Raw genomic sequence first — 26,469 nt, 5'->3', positions numbered from 1 at the left:
CCTGCTGTGTTCATCCAGCTCTGCACCTTGTTATATTGAATTTTGCTACCATTTTACAGATTTATAAGTTATGCATTTCACCTTTGTGTGGAAATTTAACATCAGAAACATAAATGAGAAGGATGACCATTCACTGATTAAAAGTTAAACACATTGGACATTGTCAGTGCCATCACATATAATGCAGATGGACCAATGGTTTACTTTCTTCATAAGCCAAAAAGAAGGGCTCAGGTTCCAGCTGGAATGTTTCAACAGCAGCGTGCCAAAAGCAGGTGATAGTTATGCCGCAAAATCAAATTATTTCTCTATCTAGAAATCACATCTAGAAAATTTTTGGGGTAATGTGTGCAGTTCTGATCGCCACACTATAGCAAGGATGTGGAGGATTTGGAGACAGTGCAAAATAAGTTCAGCAGGATGTTGTCTGGATTGATGTGTATTACCTTTAAGGAGAGGTTGGATAAACTTAGATTGTTTCCGCTAAAGCATCCAATTATGAAAAGCATGAATAGGTTGAATAGTTGGAGTCTTTTTCCCAGATTGGGAATGTCAAATGCTAGGGGGCATAGCTTTAAAGTGAGATGGGGAAAATTTAGAGAAGATGTGTAAGACAAATTATTTGTGCAGAGGTTGGTAGGTGCCTGGAACACAGTCCCAGGGGAGATGGTAGAAGCAGATAACAACTTTTAAGAGGTATTCAAATAGGTAAATGAACTTGCAAGGAAGAGAAGGATTATGGACCATGTGCAGGCATATGGGATTACTTTAGATTGACACTTGGTCAAGACAGACATAGTGAGTCCAGCATTAGGTTACTTGGAAAGGTTAAGTTTAAAAGTAAAATGATGCCTTTCAATTTAAATAAAATTTCAGTTGCTGAAGTTCAGGTTATAGATAATAAAGAAAAGAAAAATGTGTTATCAGACAGGTAAATGCTGTAATCAAAGATAGGTTTGAAAACAAAATAATCTTGATTGTATTAAAACATTTTATCTCTACAGTATAAACCATAATGCCAATAAATAGGACCAAATTACTGCAAATACTAAAATCTGTACTGAAAACAACAAATGATCACAATGAGGCAGGCAGCATTCATGGAGACACAACAAGCTAACATTTACAGTCTAGACGACACTTCATCAGAGCTGAAGTGAAGTGTGAAGGGGACAGCATTCATGCTATAGTTCGGGGAGGTTGCTAGGGTAATGGGTGTAGGTTGCTGGTAGGGAAAAGATTTTGATAGTTCAGATTAAGTGATCAGAATGTGAGAATGGCAGAACAATGGTGTGTCTTCTGCCAGACTTGAAAGGACAGACAGAACCACTGGGATGGGGGTAAGGGAGAACGGACATGATAACAAAATTTATCAAGTTAAAAGAAAGCAAAGAAATGGGAGTTAGTTCATAATTTGAAGGTGTTGAACTCAATACTAGGTGCAGAAGGCTGTAAAGTGCAATTTAGGTGAAGGAATTAGGAGAATGGGATGGAGTCTTTGCAGGACATGCAGTATGACAAGCTTTAGTGAAGGTAACTATGGGAGTCAGTGGCTTTGTAGTGGATGACAGTGGACAGTTTATTCCCCAAAACTGAGACAAAGCGGTCAATGAAAGGAAACGAAGTGTTGGAAATGGACAATGTAGAAGTTATAGAGGAGTGGAAATTGCAGGCAAAATGAATGAATGTTTCAAGGTCCTGGCAGGAGCATGAAGTGGCACCGAAAGGGTAGTCGATGTACCGAGAAATGAGTTGTGGGACGGGACCAGCATAAGGCTGGAACAAGGATCATTCCACATACACCATAAAGAGACAGGAATAACTGGGACCCATATGGGTGCCCATAGCCATTCATTTGACTTAGTAGAAGTGAGATGAATTAAAGAAGAAATTGTTCAGTGAGAGAATAAGTTCAGCTAGGCGAAGGAGAGTGAGGTGGATAGGGAGTGTTCAGGCCTCTGGTCAAGGAAAAAGCCAAGAACTCTCAGATCATCCTGGTGGGGAATGGAGATACACAGGGATTGGACATTCATGATTATCAGGAGACAGTTAGGGCCAGGGAACTGGAAATTGTCAATATGTTGGAGGGCTTCAGAGGAATCACGGATGTAGGTGGGCAGGCTCTAGACGAGTGGAGAGAGGATGGAGTCAAGGTAGGAGGAAATGAGCTCAGTGGAGCAGGAACAGGCTGATATGATGGGCCTACTGGTCCAGTCTAGTTTGTGGATTTTGCGAAGGAGGTAGAAGTGGGCTGTCTGGGGTTAGGAGACTATCAGGTAGGAGGCAGTGGGGTGAAGATCTCTGGAGGTAATGAGGTTGGTGACAGTCCTGGTAACAATGGCTTGATGTTCTGATGTGGGATTCATGGTCCAGGGGGTGGTAGGAAGAAGTGTCTGAGAGTTGGCATTGAGCTCCACAAGGTAAAGATTTGTGTGCCAGACTACAACCTTTATCAGCCAGTTTGGTAACAAAGTTAGGGTTGGACCTAAGAGAGCGAAGTGTGGCAATTTCAGGAGGGGACAGGTTGGAGTAGGTGGGAGGAGCAAAGAAATTGAGACAGCCGATGTTATATCGGCAGTTTTCAATGAAGAGATTGAGGGCAAGTAAGAAGCTAGGGGGAGGGATCCAAGTGGAAGATGAATACTAAAGGTGGGTGAAGGGATCAGTGTAATAAGGGAGTGAATCCTGCCCGAAAAAGTGAGCGTGGAGATGGAGGTGGCAGAAAAGCTGTTCAACATCATGATGAGCCCAAAATCCGTTAATTTGGGGGTGTAAGGGTATGAAACTGAGTCCTTTGCTGAGGACAGTACATTCAACCTCAGAGAAGGGAAGGTCAGAAGGTACGGTGAACACATGGCAAGGGTTGGTGTTGGGGGAAGTGGCCTCAGGGGGACAGAAAATGATGGCATCTGAGGCCTGGGGAAAGGTGGGTGCTAAGGGATGGTCCACAGGATGGATGTTGGAGTCCATAAGTTGCTGGAGCTTGTGTGCCTTGATGCCTTCAACTCCATCCGACCTATTACCCATGTTTCCGACCTTGCCCCTTTCCATCGCTCACAACAGCATGATTAGGTTCCCTTGTCCTTGCTTATAATCCCACCAGCCTCTGCATTCAATGGATCATTCTTTGCCATTTCAGACAACTCCAGCAGAATGCCACCACCAAACACATCTTTCCCTCCCTTTCTATATTTCACAGGGTTCGTTCCCTCTGGGGACACCCTAGTCCATTCCGCCTACAACAACCAAAATAGATGTTGCTGGAAAAGTTCAGCAGGTCTGACAGCATCTGTCAAGAAAAATCAGAGTTAAAATTTTGGGTCTGGTGACCCACAACCACCAACACCACCTCCCCCGCATGGTACCTACCCATGTAACCACAGAAGGTGCAAGATCTTCAACTTCACCTCCTCCCTGCTCACCATCCAAGAGCCTAAACAGTCTTTTCAGGTGTAGCAGCATTTCACCTGTACCTCCTCCAATCTTGTGTACTGTATTTGCTGCACCCAATGTGGCCTTCTCTACATTGGAGAAATCAAAAGCAAACTGGGTGACCGCTTTGCAGAACACCTCTGGTCTGTGCGCAAGCATGACCTCAAACTTCTCATAGCCAATCAGTTTAACACAGCATCCTGCTTGCATGCCCATGTGTTTGGCCTTGTCATGCTGCTGTGTTCCAGTGAATCACAGTACAAACTGGAGTAACAAACATCTAATTTTCAGATTAGGCACTTTACAGCCTTCTGCACTTAATATTGAGTACAACACCTTCAAATTGTGAACTAACTCCCATTTCTTTGCTTTCTTTTAACTTGATAAATTTTGTTATCATGTCCTTTCTCCCCTCCCACCATCCCAGTGGGACTCTCTGCCCTTTCAGGTCTGGCAGGAGACACTCCATTGTTCTGCCATTCTCACATTCTGATCACTTAATCTGAACTATCAACATCTTTTCTTCACCAGCACCCTACACCCATTACCCCAACAAACCACACCCCCCAGACTATAGCATAATGTTGTCCCCTTACACTTCACTTTAGCCCTGATGAAGAGTCGTCTAGACTCTGAACTTCAGCTTGCTCTCTCTCCATGAATGTTGTCTGACTCACTGTGAACCCCAGCATTTGTTGTTTTCAATGCCAAGAAGAAGATTTTCATTTAGTCCAATGAACAACGAATACGAAGCTAAGTCTATTTAAAGCTGTCTCAATGTATGATATAGGTTGAAGGAAATTACCTGAAAAACGTTATTCTATCTTTTTAAAACAACAGGTCACAAGCAGCCAAGACTGGTTGGTGGAGTGGATGAATGTTCTGGAAGGTTGGAGATACAGAAAGGAATGACTTGGGGGACTGTGTGTGACTCACATTGGGATTCACTGGATGCCCGCATAGCTTGCGAATCATTGAAATGTGGGGAAGTGATATCAGTACTCAGTGGGACTCAGTTTGGAGAGGGCAGTGGTCCCATATGGCAGGATGTCTACGAATGTCAGGGTAATGAGACACTTATCTGGGACTGCCCCATCACATCAAGCAATCAAAAGAATTGCACACACAGCCATGATGTCAGTATCATTTGTTCCGGTAAGTGCTTCATTCCTTCGAAAACTTAAATTCAAGAGGACCATGAACAGTTTAAAAACTGTCCATTTTTTCTTGTAGATTCAATTCACTTTTTCTCTTCACCTCTCATATTTATATGAGAAGCATACAAACATACAAATCCAAAGCAGATTCCTAAGTAGGTCATTGAGCTCCTCAGGCCTACTCTGCCATTCAATGGGTGATCTGATTATAACTTTAAATCTGGCCCTGTCTTCCCCTAAAATTCCTTCACCCACTTGCTTGTCAAGAACTTATCCACTTCTACTTTAAAAATAGTGAAAGATTAATTTTTCAACTCTTCAGGAACAGAGTTCCAAAGATTCACAGAGAGAAAAATATAATCAATACATCTCTGTCTTAAATGAACAATATCTAGTTCTAGATTTTCTCATAAGTGGTAACATCATCTCCACAGCTTACCTGACAAGACCCTCTGTATCTTTTATATTTCAATCCAGTTGCCTCTTACTGTTCTAATCTCCAGGAAGTACAAGCCTAAACTGCCCATTGTTTTTTTCTAATGTAACAACCCCATTCCAAATATTATTCTAGTAAACCATCTATGAGTTATCTCTAACACACTTATATCCTCCCTTACATAAGCTGACCAACACTGTGCAAAGTACTCCAGTTGCAGTGTCATCTGTGCCCTGTATAAACTAAGCATAACCTTCCTACATTTGTATTCAATTTCCTTCCCAATAAGTGATAATATTCTTTCCTGATTACTTGCTGTAACTGTGTACTAACAATTTACAACTTATGCATGATTACACCCACACACCTCTGCAGCTCAGCGCTCTGCAATCTCTCACCATTTAGACCATATGATTCTTTTTCAATCTCCTCGTTAGTTCAGAAATATTAAATTTGGAACCGAGAAATTTACACAGATTGTTAACAGTTACAACCCCAAAATTAATATTCATGGCATTCCACTGGTAACATTCTGCCATCTAGTCAATTATCTGTCTTTCCTATTCCCCACTATTAGTTTTATAACAAATTCTCAATCCAAAGCAAAATATTATGCTCAATCTTCAGTGCCCTAATTTTATGTCCTAATTGCCTGTCTAGGATCTAGTTAAAAAAAAAACTGCCAGAAATTCAAATATACCACATATGGCAAATCATTTTTTTTTTCAGTCCATAAAATTTATTGAACGGTTACTATCTGAAAGGTGTGACAAGTAACTTCTTCAAAAAGCTCCATCAGGTTTATTCAACATCGTTTCCTGTTCATAATCTATCTTGACTCTACTGAAATATACAATTGTTTTTAAATGTGTCATTTTCACATTTAAAAAAAATTCTAAAATTTTCGCCACTAGTAATATCAAACTAATTGCTGTGTCATTTTCTAGTTTATCTTGCACCCCTACCCCCCTCCCCAACAAGTACTATGATGTGGAGGTGCTGGTGTTGGACTGAGGTGGACAAAGTCAGAAGTTACATAACACCAGATTACAATCCAACAGGTTTATTTGTATTTACAAGCTTTCAGAGCACTGCTTCTTCATCAGGTGATGTTCTTTACTTGACGAAGGAACAGTGCTCCGAAAGCTTGTGATTTCAAATAAAACATGTTGGGCTGTAACCTGATGTCGTGTGACTTCTGACTTCTTAAATACTGATATTATTTTTGCTGCTTTCTGGCCTGCAGGCATATTTCCACAATCTATTAAGTTTTGAAAGATAATTACAAATGCATCTATAATCTCTAAAGCCACTTTGTTTATTTGCTCTGGCTTGTCCCTGGTCTAGTCCAGGAATTTATCAGCCTTCAGTTCTGTCAGGTTTTCAACTGCATGCATGGATTAATGCCTATTTCTTGCAGTTGCTTATTTTGACACTTCCATTGGTTTCCTAGGATTTCCTGGAGATTTGTTGTATCGCCCTCTTTTAAGAAAGACATAATTGGTTACTTTCACCGTCATTTCCCTAATCTCCATTATAAATTCCCCCATAGCTGACTGTAATGGATGTTTTTGTACCAGCTAATCTATTCCCTGTCTCATGACTTGGAAAGCTGTTGCAGCCCACCTTTATATTTCTGATTGCTTGTAATTATATCTTCCTTTCCCTTTCTTTATCAATTTCTTGGTTATCCTTTACAGGATACTAAATTGATTCTGTTTCTTCAGACTCCCATTTTTTTTGTCACCTTTACAGTCCCCACTTTCTTTGCTTTAATTTGATCTTTGACACCTCTCGTTGGCTACATCTGCCTTTCCTTTTCTGTGTCATAGAGGAAATATACTATTTTGCAGCTCGTGCAATCCTTTTCTAAATACTATGATTATCTGATTAATGTCAAATCTGCTAGTGTAATCCACCACAGTAAAATCTCATACTTTCATAATATGCTTTGTTCAGATTAGATAGTAATTTAAGAATTGAATGTATTACTTTCAAATTTAATGTGAAACTTGATAGTATTGTCAGCACTATTTTAGAAGATTTCTTTTCAGCAAACGGTTTGATTATCCCATTCTAGAACGTAAAACAACATCCAGAACAATCCTTGTTATTTCTTCAATGTACTAATTCGGAAAGATATCTTATACACACATCAGGAATTCATATGCCACACTGTTAAAAGCTGATTATGCTTACCACATTCATAAGTAAATTGAAATCATGCATTATTACTATGTTATCCAGAAGACATGCACCACTAATTTTCTTCTTTCTACCATGCCCAAAATTACAACTACTGTTTGGTGATTGATGAACAAATCTCACCAGTTTCTTTTGTAGATCTTTGTTATTGCTTAGCTCTACCAAAACTTATTTTATATCTGTAAGATGCACCTAATGAGTTTTTATTAACAGCACTGCACCACCTCTTCTTTTTTACTTATTCTTCCTAAACATTGCATTTTTTTGAATATTTGTTCCCTTGGCTTTGCCACCTTAACCACATGTTTGAAACTGAAACTAAGTCATACCAATAATCTTAGTTACTTTGTTACTAGTATTGCATGCATTCAGATGGCATGCCCTTAACTTTGTCTTTTTCATGTAACTGCACATTCTGATCCTATTTGATTTTTGTATTCACTTTGTCTTCTAATCTTGCTTGCTACTTTTTTTACGTCCAGTTACCAATTTGTTTTTCCTCACGATTTCTTCTCCAGCCAACCTAGTTTGAACTGTTCACAACAGCAGCAGAAAATCACAGCACGAGATTGTCAGTTCTGATTCTGATACGGTACGACACATTCATCTTGTAAAAGTCCTTCTTGCCTCAGACTGATCCCAAAACCTTAGAAAGCCTGCAGCCGACAACAATTATTTAGCCAAGTGCTCAATTGCTTTATGTTTCTATTCACAAGTTCAAAAGACTGTGGTACTGGGAATAATTCTGAGATTACAGCTTTTAAATTCTTAATTCTAAATCTCTTGCTAAAATTGACTTTCAGGATCTCATCCCTTTTCATACCTATGCTATTGGCGCCAATGTGGAACATAAACACTGACTGTTCATTCCCCTCCAGAATAATGTCACACAGTTGCTATGTACCATCCTTGCTGTGCGACCAGGGAGACAAAATTCATTCCAGAGTCAAATCTACAGCTACTGAAACACCTGTTAGTTCCCATTCCATGGATACTCTATCACTATTGCTGTTCTATTCTTCTTCCTCCCCAACTGCACAGCCCAACCAAGGTACATGATATTTCCATGACTTCCCATATGGTATAATAGGCCCATTCCACTGAACCATGTTGCTCCACCATACATCAACTGTACCTTTACAAGTGACTTATTGGAAGAAGATTAATATACTAGCCATTCACAAATCAGCATCTCACATTTTAAGTAATTAGGAACCAAATCCTAAAGGGTGAGAAAGGTAAAGAAAAGAAAACTTTCTTTACCCTCCGTGAAATCTTCACACTCACTAAATGCACAGCTTCTCACGCAGTCCTGACTGGACTCAATGCACTTTAACCGCTATAATTTCATAAACTTAGATAGAAAGCACAGTCAGTTGCTCTACAGGTACAGAAACTAGATTAAATTACTTAACTAATGAACTAATCACAACAGCTCTGTACTGGAGGACTTCTTTACATATATGTGGAATAAACTTAAACTTAAGTTAGATGATAAATGCAGGCAGCTTTAGATTTTCGGAAAAAGATTGAACCTCAGTCAGCATACTCCCAGCTTCTATCAAAATATAAACTATACATCTTTCCTAGCAAGTGTTCTAGAAGGTTTTCCACTCCAGTTCTCTCACTGTGGTGCTTTAGTGATCCAGCGATACAATGGATGAGAACCTGCTTCTGTGATCATTTTAGAGCTTTTCTATAATTTCTTCATTTTCCTCATTAGAATGTTTACTTTTGTGCACTCTTGGATATTAATTGAGGTGAATATTTCCTGACTGAATATAAATCAGCTTGAAAAATAATCACTGTTTTTGGAAAAAGGTCAGAAGGGACCACGATTAGTTGGTGGTGATAATACCTGTTCAGGAAGAGTGGAAATACTGATGGGTGACACCTGGGGCACAGTTTGTGACACCCACTGGGATTTACAGAATGCAAATGTTGTCTGCAATCAACTTGGTTGTGGGACTGCAATATCAAGTCCTGGTGGCGCATTCTTTGGAGAAGGAGATGGTTTGATATGGATGGATATCATTGAATGTAGTGGCAATGAAATGCGCTTGACAGACTGCCCCATTGCATCCTGGGGACACCATCGGTGCACACACAAAAATGATGCTGGTGTCATCTGCTCAGGTAGGCATTTCTTCATTACCTAATATCAACTATTTTCATAATTATATGGTCATATATTTGTACATAGAAATGTCCTGCTTAAGTTTTATATGAGCATGAATTGAGAGACTGTAGAGTAAGTAGCTTCCGGTGACCAAGATGTCAGAGTTATATTTCTTACTTCATTTCTTCCTCATGTTCACAAGAAATTAACATTAATGCATTGAACACTTCCTCTGGGGGGGGTGTGGCAAAAGGTGTAGTGTGACAGCTATAAATCTGCACAGTCTGTGTGCACCTGATGTGATACTGTTGAGTTCACACCCTGACTATTTGTTGGAATCTCAGATCCAGATGTGTGGTGTAACAACTTTTCATATTTTTTTTAATCAACCTGTTTAATCGCTACAAACCTCTGGAGTAGGTAGGACTTGAACCTGGGAGTCCTAGCTCGGAGTTAGGAATACTCTCACTTCTTTACGAGAACCATTCAAATTTTGAAATGTTTTCTCTCATAAAGAACTCTCCATGTTTTCTAACCTACCTGTTTAGAGATGATATTACACAACTCTGGAACAGGTGGAACTTGAACTCAGGCCTCCTGGCTTAGAGGTGAGGACATTACCTATTGCACAAAAGAGCTTCACCATAACCAGTTTTCAATACTATATGCTTAATCTCAGCTAGATGTGAGCACTTTGGATTGAAGTGTGTGCTCCTAACTCAGTTAAAAGTTGATGAGTGCACCTCCTGCCTATGTGACCATATGTAGATACCAAGTTGATAAAATTGATGGTGTAGTGTACAGTGAGGAATATTATCTCAGAGTACAACAGGACCTTGATCAGATGGACCAATGGGCTGAGGAGTGACAGATGGAGTTTAATTCAGATTTATGTGAGATGTTGTATTTTAGTAAGGCAAGCCAGGGCAGGACTTATACAGTTAATTGTAGGGCCTTGGGGAATGTTGCCAACCATAGATACCTAAGGGTCCAGGTGCATAAATTCTTGATTGTGAAATTGCAGGTAGACAGGATGGTGAAGAAGACATTTCGCTCGCCTGCCTTCATTGGTCAGTGCATTGAGTATAGGAGTTGGGGCATCATGCTGCAACTGTACAGTACATTGATGAGGCCACTTTTAGAACACTGCACTCAATTTTGTTTCCTTGCTACAGGAAAGATGTTGTTAAACTTGAAGGGGTTCTGAAAAAAATCACAAGGGGATGTTGCCGGGATTGGAGAGTTTGAGTTATATGGAGAGATTAAGTAGGCTGGGGCATTTTCTCCAGAGCATCAGAAGCTGCGGTGGGACCTTGTGGAGGTTTATAACAACATGAGGGGCATTGTTAGGATGAAAAGCCAAGGTCTTTTCCCCAGGACAGGGCAGTCCAAAACTAGCGGGAATATGTTTAAGGTGAGAGGGGAAAGATTTAAAACGGACTGGAGGGGCAACTTTTTCATGAAGAGGATGGTGCATATGTGGAATGAACTACCAGAGGAGGTGGTGGAGGCAGGTTCAATTACAGCATTTAAAAGGCATTTGGTTGGGTACATGAATAGGAAGTTTTTAGAGGGATATAGGCCAAATGCTGGAAAATGGGACTAGATCAGTTTAGGATATCTGGTCAACAAGGACAAGGTAGACCGAAGGATCTGTTTCCCTGCTATATAACTCCATGGCTGTCTGATTCAATGATTCAGTCTAGACTAGGTGTCTAAAGCTTAGTTTTAAAGCACACTGGGAATAATATTTAGCACACCAGATATCACATGTTGACTATATGTCTGCCACAAATTTATTTGAATTCAAGCAATGTTCACAGGGCTAAATTATAGAGAAGGTATTCATTGAAATTATTTTTATCCTCGTGCATTGAAAGAGTGGTTTGATTGACTTTAAATATTGTGAAAGAAACAAATAGCGTAAATTTTTTTTTTACCTGCCCATGATAGAATCTAAGACAAAGGGATATTAAATTGCAATCATAACCATTCAGGGGGAATAAGCGAAGAAGCACTGCTTCACCAACAGTGGAAGGAGTGTGGATCTCCCTCAACTCCAAACTGAGAAATAGCAATGGATGCCACCTATCATGTCAAATTTAAATGCCTACACCCTGAAAGAATAAAAAAAATTGGAAAGTAGTCACCTGAATTGCAGTCTGAAAGTTCAACTGACAATATATTTCTCTGATTCCGATTTGCTTGCCTGCAAAGACCTTATCCTTCTGACCACAGCAGCTATGACTGAGGGTTTTGAAACATTAATCTTCCAGAGTGTCTCTGCCTTACAGATAGGGGCTACATTCTCCACTTGCTTTCTATTCTCTGTTTATTAACTTGGCAATAGATAATTTATGCAATAAGATTATTGGTCATAATTTATGTTGAGATGATGTATTTTTGAAACATTACATTCACATTGTTTATAAAATTGCATTCCAACAGGTGAAGATTGGCAGTTACGCCTGGCTAATGGAGAGAGTCCTTGTGAAGGTCGTGTGGAAGTTTATTATAATGGTGTTTGGGGGAGAATGATTGACACTGAGTGGAATTTCAATGAAGCAGAAGTGGTGTGCAGACAGCTGAATTGTGGCTCTGCAATAAACATTTACAGCCACTCGAAGTTTGGAAAAGGCACCGGACCAACCTGGATTGGTAATGTCAGGTGCAATGGAACTGAACCCTCCCTGCGGAATTGCACTTTTACAAAAATGGAGCAGTCATCTCTTGCAGATGACGTGGGAGTGGTTTGCTCTGGTACGACCTTCTTTATTTCCTCATACATAACCATTGTCCTGTTGCCAGCAATGGGATAAAGTTCCCCAGAGTCGATAATAAATAAAATAATGTATTCAGCAGAAACGAGTGGTTTCAGATAGTGTCAAGGACTTTGAAGTCGCAAACAGCTGAGGCTACTGCACTGATTCTTGCATGGGAAGCTAACTGCAATTATGAGCGAGATATATTTACGAGAATAGGGTGATTGTCTTTCACGAAGATGACTGAGAAGAGATAAGAATCATACAGCTGTTGGTCTGAACAGGCCATTTCTGTGTTGTAAATACCTTTCAATGGTTATGAAGTGTGCAAATTAAAAATGATAGGATGAGTGACCTATGCATTAGAGGCAAACTGTACTTCAGCCCTTTATTATGCTGATCGTTGAACTTCCATGACCTCGCACACAGAAAAATAATCTCAGATTTAAGTAAGACATGGAACAACATAAAATTTTCCCGTTCCAAGTAATAGCCATTCTGGTCTTTTTTTCATTTATAAAATGTCCAACCTTGCACAACTTAATCCATAATTGACATTAAGCAGGTAGTGGGCAGTTGCTCTCATGAACAGCTACTTGAAATGTAGAGGTAGGCCTACAGTTTTGTTAGGGAAGGAATTGTAGGATGTTGACTCAGGAACTTGAATGTAATGGAGATACAGTTCCAAATCAAAATGAGTGTGCGCCTTGCAGGGGAACTTGCAGGTCCATGTACTTGTTTCCCCTCTACATCTAAATCATAGAGGTCCCCGGTTTGGAATGTGCTGTCAAAGGAGTCTTGACGATTTATTGCAGTACTTCATGTGGAAGGCACACACTACAACCAGTGTATAATGATGGTGAAGGGAGTGAATTCTGATATGGGGGGATGGGTTGGGGGATGGGGTGCAAAATAAGTGGTTTGTTTCTACTGGATAGTGTTAAGCTTCATGAGTTTTATACATCCAAGGAAGTTGAGAATTTTCCTTTTTGCAGTCCTGCTTGAGGATGGTGGATGGGCTTTGGGAATAAAGGAGATGAGTCATTTGCTAAGGAATTCTGAGCTCTGGCCCACACTTGTAATTGTAGTATTTAAAATAGCTGCTTGTACACCTGTATGTTCCAAATGTTACTTGACACTAATCAGCCCAACCCTGGATGTTTTCCAGGTATTGCAGAATATGGCGCAAGATATTTCCATATCTGGTCGGTCATGAGAAGGGCTGTACATTGCACAATCATCAATGTTTCCATTTCCGACCTTATGATGTAGGGAAGGTAAATTCTGTAGGAGCTGATGATAGTTTGCCCAAGCACTCCACCTGTGAAGATCCTTAAGTGATGACCTGGTGCTGGGATGCTTGACCTCCAATAACACAACCATCTGCCCCAGTTATATAGTAATATATTTTCCTTATTAATTTGAAAATACTCCAAAGGATATTTCTATTTTTAGCTGATCATCAAATCTATAGGAACATAAGAAACTAAAAAATAAGAACAATAATAGTTGATTGGTCTTCATGAGCAATCAGCCAGTTAGTGGCTGATCTGATTGTATCACCCACCACCACCCTCCTCCGCTTGGCCGGGCTCGTCCTCACCCTCAACAACTTCTCTTTTAACTCCTCTCATTTTCTTCAGGTAAGAGGAATGGCCATGAGTACCTATAAGGGCCCTAGTTATGCCTGTCTCTTCATGGGGTACGTGGAACATTCCTTGTTCCAGTCCTATTCTGGCCCCCACCCATGACTCTTTCTCTGATACACTGATGGTATCATTGGTGCTGCTTCCCTCTCTCATCTGGAATTGGAAAACTTCATCAATTTTGCCTCCAATTTCCACCCTGCCCTCACTTTCACCTGGTCTATCTCTGATTCTTCTCTTCCCTTCCTCAACATTTCTGTTTCCATTTCTGGGGATAGACTGGCCACTCATATCCACTACAAACCCACTGATTCCCACAGCTACCTGGACTATACATCCTCACCCCTTACTTCCTGTGAAGACTTCATCCCATTCTCTTAGTTCCTCGGTCTCTGTTGTATATGTTCAGATGAGGCCAACTTCGACAAGGGAGCCTCCAAAATGTCCACCTTCTTCCTCAACCGAGGATTCCCCAGCTTCGTTGTCAACAGGGCCCTCAACCAGGTCCAACCTATCTCCCGCACTTCTGCCATCACCCTTTCTCTTCCCTCCTGCAACAGCAATAGGTTCCCCTTGTCCTTACCTACCATCCCACCAGCATCCAAATCCAGATGATCATTAGGCGTCATTTCTGCCACCTCCACCTCCAGCAAGATGCTATCACCAGACACGTATTCCCCTCCCCTCCCTTTTCCGCCTTCAGACACCCTGGTCCACACTTCCTTCACCCTCCCCCAACACCCACCCCCCCTCCACCCCACCCCACAGCCCTATGGCACCTTCCCCTGTAAACGGTGAAGGTGCAACGCCTGCCCATTTACCTCCTCCCTCCTCAGTATCCAAAGGCCCCAACATACCTTCCAGGTGAAGCAACACTTCACCTGCACTTCCCAGAATCTAGACTACGGCATTTGCTGCTCACATTGTGGTCTCCTCTACACTGAGGAAATGAAGTATAGACTGGGTGACCGCTTCACAGAACATCTGCATACTGCTCGCAAGAAAGACCCTGAACTACCCATTGCCTGCCACTTTTAACGCACCACCCTGTTCCCTGGCCAACATCTCTGTCTCTGGCTTGCTGCAGTGTTGTAGCAAAGCTCAATGCGAGCTGGAAGGACAACACCTCATTTTCCGCTTGGGGACCCTGCAGCTCTCCGGACTCGATATCGAGTTCATTAATTTTAGGGCCTAAACTCTCCCATGTCCCAGCCCCCCACCCCACACACCAGGCCTCATTACCACATAGCTGCCATTACACACTACCTGTTATTAGTCACTAATAGTCCCCATTAACAACTATTCACCCTCCCAGCCTGATCGTTATCAACTCTTTGTCTGTCCAACTGCTCTTCTCTCTCTTTAGGCTCTATCGTATCATTTACCCCCCAACCCAACCCCTTCCCCTTTTTTCGCATATAAACTGATGTTTTCCCAGCCACTATCAGTTCTGAGGAAGGATCACTGGACCTGAAATGTTAACTCTTTTTCCCTTCATTGATGCTGCCAGACCTGCTGAGCTTTTCCAGCAACTTTGTTTTTACTCCTGATTTAAAGCATCCGCAGTTCTTTTGTTTTTTTTAAAGAATTCCGCTTGCTTGGACCACAGATGTTGCTATGTTGTACAGTTGAACAGTGGAAGGAACCAAAAAGACCCAGCTGAAACATTGGCAGCAGTCTGTAATTACAACTTGACAGGTTTATATTTTATAAGTGCTCAGTGGAAGTAACATTTCGCTATATGTGTGCCCAAATATTTCATTAATGTAATTTAGGAAGGGAAATTTTGTGCTGTCCAGCCCGACCAGTACATCCCAACCATAATGGGTTCGATTTCTATGCCTTCAGCACAACCTAGCCAACTAATTAGCTATTGTCCTACCTTTAGAAACATGGCTACAGAAGGACAAGAAATGTCATTTGTGCTGTGACATCCATATGAGGAAACGGATTTTAAAACTTACAGGTATACGCTTAAGGAGTCAGATTCGGATGGAATTCAGTTCTGCAATATTAACATCACAGGGGTAGCCATTACTTCACACTCTTCTTTCAAACCTATTATTAGCTATAGCACTGTAATATTTGAATTGTGAATAGTTGCAAATGACTTTTTTAAGCAGTTAGTTTTCATTTTGAATGTGACGTAGGAATTGATATCAGAAAAATAAAGGTAAAACATGTTGACAGAAATAAAGCTAACAGGATGTTGCAAGGAAATTAATGAGAAACAATCCGTAATTGTGGAATAAATCGACTGTAAAGAAAGCAGGGACAAAAACAGAAGTTGCGGCTCTGAGGAAGGGTCACCGGAATCGAAACGTTAACTCTGATTTCTCTTCACAGATACTACCAAAGCTGCTGTGCTTTTCCAGCAATATCTGTTTTCGTTTCTGATTTAGAGCATCCACAGCTCTCTCGGTTATCAATTTGTAAAGAAGGCAGGAATTGTTTCTTGCACCAGAAACTGTCTAATTATTGAGATAACAAGGTGTAGAGCTGGATGAACACAACAGGCCAAGCAGCATCAGAGGAGCAGGAAAGCTGACATTTCGGGCTTAGACTCTTCTGAATCTTGTTATCTCAGATTCTCCAGCAACTGCAGTTCCTACTATCACTGTCTAATTATTCCTGTCTTGCAGATCATTTTCAGATAAGATTGGTGAATGGTGGAAGTCGCTGTGCTGGAAGAGTGGAGCTTTACTACAATGGAAGCTGGGGAACTGTATGTGATGATTCCTGGGATTTAGCAGACGCCCAAGTTGTCTGTAACCAGCTGAAGTGTGGGCAGGCTTTAAACGCAACAGTTTCCAGTTGGTTTGGTCCAGGACTGGGGCCTATTTGGTTAGACAATGTGAACTGCAACGTGAATGATTCTGTCTTGTGGAACTGTCTGGCGGGGCCGTGGAGTGAGAGCGACTGCAAGCATAAAGAAGATGCTGGAGTTATCTGCTCGGGTGAGGTGTGCTTTCAGATATTTGCTGGTCGATAATACAGGGATGTAACAAACAAGGGATGTAGATATTTAGTTATGATAATCAAATTATACACTTTGTTTTTGCTCAATGCTGTTGATAATGTAGGAACGGCTTTGGTTTGCTCACACGACAGCAAAATTTAGACAGCAAAAAAAGAGACAGTAGAGTACCTTCTAAATTAAATTTTACGACATAGGTCTTATTTTAAAAGGCCACGTGGACAGCGTTAAATAACAGAGTTGACAACGACCAGTGCCAGTCCAAGATGTAAGTGGTTTATTCACATGCATGCGGGAAGCAGCTCAAACGCTCTGCACCGAGTTACAAATAGTAACGGATTTTATACATAAAACAATTACACACTCCATTCCGGCCAAAAACCTATCACTAACCTTGGTGTGTACATTCCATCTTTTAACTGTTAAATAGATGTTTAATCATGACTTTTCGGTGTCTGAAAAACCTTAAACAAAGTGCAGTTTTACTACAGTTAACCAAGATTAACATTTTCAAAGCTGAACATTTGTTTCCTGAAGACAATAAAAAGTGTACATATTTTCGTTATAGTATTCCATTGTAGCCTAAGCGACTAACTTTCTAATTCGTCCTTACTGAATGGCATGTAATATCCTGGTTGGTCAGGAAATACAAGTCCCGACCTTTGACTTCAAGAATTCGTACTAAGACTTACACCAGGGAGATGTCCTGGAGCTCAACGGATTTTCAAGTTAAACTATGCGCAGGCCCCAAGTCGTTTTCGGAGATCAATTTGCCTCCTTGTATCCTGACTCCCCTTATCTCAGCATCACAGATTCGGTCTCCTTCCCTGTTTACCGGTAAACTCGCTTTTTCAGCAGTGGACGGGTCTCAGCAGTTTCTCAAGGGAGTGGTGGGGCTTAGGGGAGTACTGGAGGCGGGGAAGGCAAATCTTGCATCTTTCATTTCCTTCTCCCTCATGTCATTATTCAGGGGTGTCAGTTATTTTTCACCCTGTGTGCTTTTCTACTTTATCCCTTTACATTAATACAAAGCCGTTCTTGTCTTTTTACTTTGTTTGGGCCTTCAGCCTTCTAGGAAGCTCTTTGAAAAACTGTCTTCTGACATTAACATCAGTCTGTATCAGAAAACTTGATCTTTCCTTTGCATATTTGCAGCAGTGAGATTTGAATGGAAAAGAATATTAAAGTTTTCATTTTTGTTCCACAGAGCACAGGGCTGTGAGACTGCAGGATGGTCCGACCCTCTGTCAGGGCAGAGTCGAGGTTTTCCATAATGGGACCTGGGGGACAGTTTGTGCTGATTCCTTCAGAATGGAGGAAGCGGAAGTTGTTTGTAAACAGCTCAGCTGTGGTTCTGCCCAATCTGTGGAAAGTGCTATTACATTTGGAAGCGGTTCTGGACAGATCTGGCTCGATGATGTGAACTGTCGTTTGCATGATACACTCCTGTGGCAATGTCCATCTTCACCATGGGGCCAACACAATTGTAACCACCAGGAAGATGTCGGAGTCATTTGTTCAGGCAAGAACGGGAAATGGAACAAAAACAAAGTTGCTGGAAAAGCTCAGCAGGTCTGGCAGCATCTGTGGAGGAGAAAACAGAGTTAACGTTTCGGGTCCGGCCCTGAACGGTCACCGGAGCCGAAACGTTAACTCTGTTTTCTCCTCCACAGATCTTTTCCAGCAACTTTGTTTTTGTTCCTGATTTACAGCATCCGCAGTTCTTTTGGTTTTTATTTAACGGGAAATGGACTCTGTTTCTGTTGAAATATTTTGCGCACATTCAAGTGTTTGTATCACACGTAAATTTAAGTTCATTCAAATTTCTGTTGCTTATGTTTCATATCACATTCTTGTTCTGTGAGCTGCATGGACACCTGGCTAAGCAGCGAATTGATTTTTAAATTCTCATCCTCATTTGTAAGTCCCTCCATAGTATTACTTCTCTTAATTTTTGTATTCTCATCAAGTCCCACAATCCTCCAACATATCTGATTTCCACTAATTATTGCTTCTTCTGCATTTCCATTTATAAACGATCCACAATCTTTGGGGCTGTATACAGCGGACATGATCTCAAATCATAACCCTTGCCCAACATGCCTCTGTTTCTTTAAATCGCTTTGTCTTTTACATTATCAAAGAGGTACATTTTAAGGATAAACTTTTTATCATCTGACCCAATATCACTGTACGCCTCTGTGATAAATTTAGTTTTATGATGGCCCCCAAGAAGTACATTGGGACATTGCTGTATAAGTTGTTGTTGAAGTAATGTTTGGATTTTTTTCCAGAACGAAGTCCAATGAAACGAGACATTGAGGGGGATACGAAGAAAAGTGAAATGCGACCTGTCCCAGAACATTTTGGTAATTATTGATAAGGATATTAACATATGCTGTATGATAGCATTTTTTCTTTTTTTTAAATGTATGTTTATATGGTTCTTTAACTGCATCCATTATCTCAACTTTTGCACAACAAAATCAATTATTTTGCATACAGTATTGAGTGCTCTTGATAGAGTTAAGTGCAGTGCTTGATTACCTTTGATCCAGTTTATTTTACCTTTGCCAGGATTGATTACATTGAGTATAGTGACTCAATGGCATGCTTGGTAATTCAGTTTTGCTAATCATTTGAAAGCCTTGAGGGAATAATCCATAGACCAAATATTGGGAAAAAGAAATGATTCATGAGTCTGATCCAGGCAGCACAACATTACCTGTCAGAATTCCATATTAGAATTCAACATATGCTCCCTTTCAGGACCTATTCAACATTATGAATTCTGGCACACATACTTCATAACAATTGCACATAGGTGTATGTCAGGCTTTTAACTGCAGTCATTGGGCCAAATTAAAATGAATTTGCTGCCACTTCCATATTTTAAACTCCCTCATTAACCATTTCTAACAGTGAACTGTTATCTTTCACGATATGCATTGGCTAAATAATTTAGCTTTATTAATTGCAGTGAATTATCCCAGAACTGTGAGTTTGTTTTAATCATCCATGAAATGTGGGTGTCGCTATTAAGTGCAACATTTATTGTTGATTCTTAATTGCACTTAAAGCAGTTGCTGTGATTTGTTTCCTTGAGTCACAGTGTCCTTTGGACACCCATGGTGCTGGCATAAAGGGATTTATCTGATTGTTATTGAGCAAAATTGAAAGAGTTCCAAGACAGTACAGTAAATTGCTTAGAGGGGAACTTGCAAGTTGTGGTGTTAGCATGCACCTGGTACTCTTCTCTGCCTAGGCGACAGAGGTTGTGAATGTGGAAACTGCTGTTGAATGAACCTCAGAGTGTTACTGACGCTTTTGGGTGATGCACACCACTGCCTGTCAGTTTTTTGTACATTTGTTCATGTTGAGTAGAAATTGCTGGCTAGGCTGACATTTATTGGCCATCTGTAATTGTTCTGGAGAAGATGTTGGTGAAAAGTCTTCTTGAAACGTTGCACTCCTTGATGAAGGCAGTAATGATTGACGACAATTTATAGCATACCAATCAAGTGAGCTTGTACACCATGAATGATGTCAAGCTTCTTGTGTGTAATTAGAATCGTACCCATCCAGACAAGTGGAGAGTAATTTGCCATTCTCCTGATTATGCATTGTAAGTGGTGGACAAGTGGTGAAGAGACTGAAAGAGAGTTATTTAGCCACAGAATGTCACACTCTGACATACACTTGTAACAACAGTATTTATTTGGTTATTTCAATTCAGTTTCTGTTTCCAGAAACTTTAACCCCTAAGTGGCATCAAACAGTGGCATGTGGGTTGGTATTTGGAGCAGGGCAAATAAAATAAAATTATTAATTTGAAAGTTGGTAATCCAAGTTCTTACTCATACTTTTTTTCTGCAGAATTACGGCTAGTTGCAGGATTTGATAATTGTTCTGGAAGAGTTGAAATATTCTTCAACAGTACATGGGGAACAGTTTGTGATGATTCCTGGGATGAGCAGGATGCTGCTGTTGTCTGTAGGGAATTAAATTGTGGCCACCCAGTGTGGACTTTGGGAGGAATGATATTCAACCAAGGAAATGGCACAATTTGGATGGACGAGGTTAAATGCAAAGGAAATGAATTATTCCTGTGGGACTGCCAATTGCCAACTATGGGCGATCACGACTGTGATCATAAAGAGGATGTCAATGTGATATGTTTTGGTAAGCCTTTTTGAAAGTGAATCATTTACTATTCACCATTCTTCCCTTTAAAGCTTCCATAACTACATTCACTCAGCTGAATTGTATTTAAATTATTACTTAAGGGTAATTCTAATGATAAAAAGAATGACTTAGCTCTGGTCAGGTAATGCCGAATCAAAGCAACAAATATCTCAATTTGATCAGCTGGTTGTATCACAAGGAAGCATGTGAGGCAGATTTTCCCTGTGTCTCTATTAATTAGTTTTTCTTTCAGGCCCGCAGAAATTCACAGCACCCTTCAAGCAGGAAAGAACCCCTATTTTCATCATCCCCTGTGTTTTTGTTATCCTTTTGATTGCTGTGTCATTTGCTTTGGCTGCAGAATTACAGAGAAGCTTCCAGAAAGGTCGGTTAATTTCCCATTAATATTGCTGCACCATAAATGGAGAGTCTGATTCCTGCACAATTGTTGTTCTTCAATTCTTATAGTTTACAATGTAGTCACACAAGATAAATTACAGAGGTGATGTACTGTGAAATTGCCATGATTGGAAATTTTTAGCCCTTGAGGAAAGGACATGTTTGATTTGGTCAAGAACTGGCCTGGGCTCAACCATTTCATATGCTTCATCAATGACTTCTTTTCCATCATAAGGTCAGAATTGGAGATGTTCAATGGTTATTACACAATTCATGGCTATTCAGATACTAAAGCAGTTCATATCCAAATGAAGGAAGGCTTGGCAAATATCCAGTCTTGGGCTGAGAAATGGCAAGTAATATTCATGGCACGCAAGTGCCAGGCAATGACCATCTCTAAAAAGAAACAATCTAATCACTGCCCCCTTGACATTCAATAGCATTACCATCACTGAATCCCCTACTATCAACACCCTGGGATTACCACTGACCAGAAACTGAACTGCAATAGCCATATAAATACAATGGGTTGAAAAGCAGGTCAGATGCTAAGAATACTGCACCAAGTAACCCACCTCCTGACTTCCCTAAAGCTGGTCCATCATTTACAAAGTACAAGTTAGAAGTATGATGAAATACTTCCCATGTGCCTGGATGAGTGCAGCTCAAATAACATTCAAAAGCTTGGTATCATCCAGGACAAACAGTGGCCCACTTGATAGGCACTACATCCATAAATATTAAATCCCTCCAACACTGATACTGAGTAGCAACAGTGTGTGCCATCAACAAGATGTACTGCAGAAATGAACCAAGATCATTAGACAGCATCTTCCAAATCCACAGACATTTCCATCCAGAAGGGTAAGGGTGGCCATTAAATAGAAATAACACCAACTGCAAATACACTCAAAACCACTCAGCTTCCTGACTTGGAAATATATCACTGCTCCTTAACTACCAATGGGTCAAAACCCTGGAATTCCCTCCCTACCGGCATTAAGAATCTACCAAAGGTACTTGGACTGCAGTAGTTCAAGAAGGCAGCTTACCACTACATTGATAAGGGCAACTAGAGCCGGGTAATTCTGATAATGTCACCAGACTTTAAATATTAACTCTAGTTTCTCCCCACAGATGCTGCAACACCTGTTGAGTTTCATCAGCAATTTCTGTTTTTCTATTAGCCATAGATATTTGCTCATCTATATTCTACTGTCCTTGGTTCTACAGCCAACAGAAACCGACAGTATGCTACCAGCAGAGATTCTGACCCTGTTTATGAAGAGATTAAAGTTCAGGACATTGGTGCAGGTCCAGGTAAATTCTTTTTAAGAGTTATGCATATGATAACCTTTAAATTCAAGACTACAGTCCGTTAAGTTTATATGCTTACATTTCCAGAGGTTCACTCAGCAATTAATGACATGAATGTGATATACACATGCAAGTTAGGTCAAATTAAGGACCTGTAATATGCTATTCTTTGCCCCGACCCAGATAAAGAGTGACCTAAAAGAAAGGAATACCTTAAAAAAAGAAGTACGACCAATGCCTCTATGATCTCCTCAGCTATCTCCTTCACCATTCTGGGGTGTAATACTGACAAGGATTTCTGCCTACCATTGTTGCTCCACCATTGTCCCTCTAGGTTCTCCTTCCAAACAACTCTGGCTAGGTCCTCCCTCATATCTTTGTAGTTACCATCACTCAGTTGTAATACCGTTACATCTGATTCCACCTTCTCCCTCTGAAACTGTAGCATGAATTCTATGATTATGATGACATGCTTTCCCCTAGGAGTTCCATCACCTTAAGCTCCCTAATCAAGTCTGCCTGATAACACATCTTCAAATATAGAATTGCCTGTTCCCTAATGGGGCTGACCACAAACTGCTCTGCAAAAGCATCCTGTAAACATTCCAAGAATTTGTTTTCTTTGGATACACTACCAACCTGATTTTGCCAGTCCACCTGCACATTGAAGTTCCCCTATGATTATTATAATAGTGCCTTTTTTTTATCTAATCATTTATTTTCTGCCCCACATCCTGCTGACTGGTATGGGATGGTGTATAACTCCCATCAGGGTGTCTTTCTCTTTTATGCTTTGCATCTCTATATCACTTCTTGCTATTGATTTAATTTCATTTCATATGAACAAGCCAACCATGCCCCCTCTGCCCATCCCTTCAATAGGACTCTTTATCCTTGGGTATTTAGTTCCCAGCCCAGATCCCCTTGCTACCATATATCTGCGATAGTCACAAATTTGTACCAGCCAATATCAATCTGTGCTACAAGCTCATTTACTTTCTTTCATTTACTGTATGCAATTAAGAACAACCCCCTCAGTCTCACATTGATTGCCCCTTTTCTCATTGTTTTCTCCTTATTTGCTGTGCCTGAAGCTAGATACCTGGGCTTTTCCACACGCCTAGATGAGTACTGTTTCAAAAGTTTAATGATCTCTTCCGACCCAGTCCCCCACTTATTAAAATATTTCCATAATTTATGTCCCCGTCTTCACCATTTTATTTAATGTCCCATCCACAGCCCTCCATTATGTAGTTCACCAGGATCTGGTCCCTGCATGATTCAGGTGGAGCTTATCCCATCAGAACAGTACCCTCCTTCCCCAGTACTGTGCCTATGTCTAATGAATTTGGACTTGTTTCTCCGATACCAATCTTTGAGCCACATGTTTACCTCTTTAACCTGGTTGTCCCTGTGCCAATTGCCTCGTGGCTCAGTTAGTAATATAGAAATTATTATCTTTTTGGTTCTGCTTTTTAATTTCACTTTGAGCTGCTCATATTGCCTAAGCAAAACCTCTTGTTCAGTATGTTGTTACCTACAACAATTGGATCTTTCCACTTCCACTCCAGGTTCCTTTTCAGCCCAAATGAGATATCTAAAACCTGTGCATCAGGCAGGCAACACAGCCTTCAGGACTCTTGATCATGCCCACAGAGAACAGTTACTATTCCCCTGATTATACCATCCCTAATTAGAAGTATATTTCTCTTTTTGCTCTTGAATGGCTCTCTGTACCATGGTACAATGTTCAATTCTCCCTGCAGACACTAATTTCTTCTATACAGGAAGCAAGAATCTCAAGCCTGTTAGATAAGCTCAAGGACTGAGGCTCCTTCAGAATCACCTCCTAGATGCCTCTAGCTGCCTTGCTTATAGTCCCACTCTTCTGTCCCTGACCACTGACCGAATTCTACGGGTCGCGACTGCCTTCTGAAACACAGTGTCCAGGTATCTCTTCCCCCTCTCTGATGTGTTGCAGTGGTCAAAGTTCAGACTCCAGCTCATCAACTCTGAGTTACATTTCCTTGAGCCACCAACACTTGCTCCAGATGAGTTCACTATGAATTAAAATGGAGTCCACGAGCTCCCACATCAAGCATCTCTACCCTGCATTTCTACCTTATTCACTTAATTTTTAATTCATGTTTTTTAAAAATAAATCTTACTGGTCTTTTAGTTTGTAAACTGCAAATATTTCTCCTATTTATCTTCAATCTGAAAGTAATCTATAATTGTCAAATAAATAGCTGTTACTAATCAATGAACTTCTAGATTTCCTGTGATGTCACTCCAGCTCGAGTGCTGGGCCCCCAACCCTGGATTTCAATCTATCCTGTAAAAATACCTTGCAAACTATGAACCAAAAATGCAAGCAGAAAACATCTCTTTCCCCTCTATACTGAATTCCCTTGCTGCCTCCATATTCCGCAAATTATATATTCACTCCAGATGTTTCTCGCTCCAATGTGATCTCTCTTTGCTGAATGTGCACAGCTTATTTGTCTTTTCACTGGGATCAAAAGTCCATAATAATTAGGTCTATCAATTAAAGCAGTTATAATTCTTTTTTGAGTGAGTAATGGCTGAGTGGATATGTAGAATTATAGTAGTATTTAATAGTAAAACAGTTTGTAACATGATCAGACTTGTTGCTTGAAAACTGCATTCACAATGTTTGGGCTGAAGTTGAGTGTAATAAGTTTACCTGTCAACCTGTTTTCCTTTTTTTAGATTTGTTTCCTCCATCTGATGCCAAATTTGAAAGAGAATATGATGAAATTCAATAATTTGAGATGGAGTTGTGAGGACTATCACCTAAGCAAAAATGTAATTGAGGCAAAGGCTTACAACAAAGTATACTCCATTTGTTAGTTACATTTTGATAATGATTTGGCACAAATTTTCATGTTGAAAATCACAAGTTATATCCAACCAATTTAGCAATCGTTACAGATGAAAAAGCTCCAAGGAAGGTTTGATGAAAAAATTAGTAATTAATTTACAATGTGGAGAATGGTAAATCAGAACAATTTATAGATTCAGAACTAAATTTAAATCCAATCTAGATTTAATATGATTTGACTTCATTGTAGTACAAATTCTATATGTTAGAATTTATAAACGTTGATAATTTGCTTTGGAAAACTTTAGTCATGAACACCTTCTTGTATCATATTGTGCACGTGAATTACTAACTATCTAATGTTATTGTAATGACAATTGAAACTGTTGTAAAGTAGTTTAATGAAACAATAAGTGAGGCTGTTATCCTCTATTCTAAGCATACAAAATCTAATTCAGTTGCACATTGCAGGGTAGATTTTTCATTTGCAAATATGTATATATGGGAATTGTTGTTTTCTCAAAACTGTTAACAAATCTGAAATTGAACTGTTAAAGGAGAGATTCTCATTGATAATTAATTCCTTAAAGAAGAATGATTCTAATATGCTCAAAAGTTTCATTCAATTTACAACATATTTAGGTAAAACAACGTTTAGTAGGGAAAACATAAGTCTGTACATCAACATTTTCAATTGCAACCAATGAAGATGTATTGCAAAGATTCCTACATAATGACATTGAATGAATGACAAACTACCAATAAAAGAAAAGTAATGGAACTGTAATTCCATCCATGAATAAACTATAGGTGATATACTAAATAAAAGATGAAAACAAGCCAACATTATTGACTTTAAAAAGTTTATTTAATTCATTTATACAAAACTACATTTTATCATTAATTGTTACAGCCATTTCACTTAAAATTGTTTGCATTGGGAGGTTGGGAAGAGAAATCAACAAGTCTGTCCGTTGTAATTAGGATTA

At 40.0% G+C, this 26,469-nt stretch overlaps 1 protein-coding gene across 1 annotated transcript; it reads left to right on the top strand.

The window, feature by feature from the left end:
* Positions 1-2,563: 2,563 nt before the first annotated feature.
* Positions 2,564-26,323, top strand: LOC125484713 (scavenger receptor cysteine-rich type 1 protein M130-like). Its single transcript, XM_048604546.1, has 10 exons — positions 2,564-2,603; positions 4,273-4,587; positions 9,052-9,366; positions 16,400-16,714; positions 17,942-18,256; positions 19,029-19,103; positions 20,611-20,916; positions 21,173-21,304; positions 22,552-22,638; positions 25,369-26,323. The coding sequence occupies exons 1-10, from the start codon at positions 2,564-2,566 to the stop codon at positions 25,422-25,424; spliced, it is 1,956 nt and encodes a 651-aa protein (XP_048460503.1). The 3' UTR covers positions 25,425-26,323.
* The last annotated feature ends 146 nt before the right edge of the window (positions 26,324-26,469 follow it).

This window comes from Rhincodon typus, chromosome 13 (genome assembly GCF_021869965.1).
Source record: "Rhincodon typus isolate 14 chromosome 13, sRhiTyp1.1, whole genome shotgun sequence".
In the NCBI taxonomy this organism is placed as follows: domain Eukaryota; kingdom Metazoa; phylum Chordata; class Chondrichthyes; order Orectolobiformes; family Rhincodontidae; genus Rhincodon; species Rhincodon typus.
This window is presented reverse-complemented; position numbering and strand designations above follow the sequence as displayed.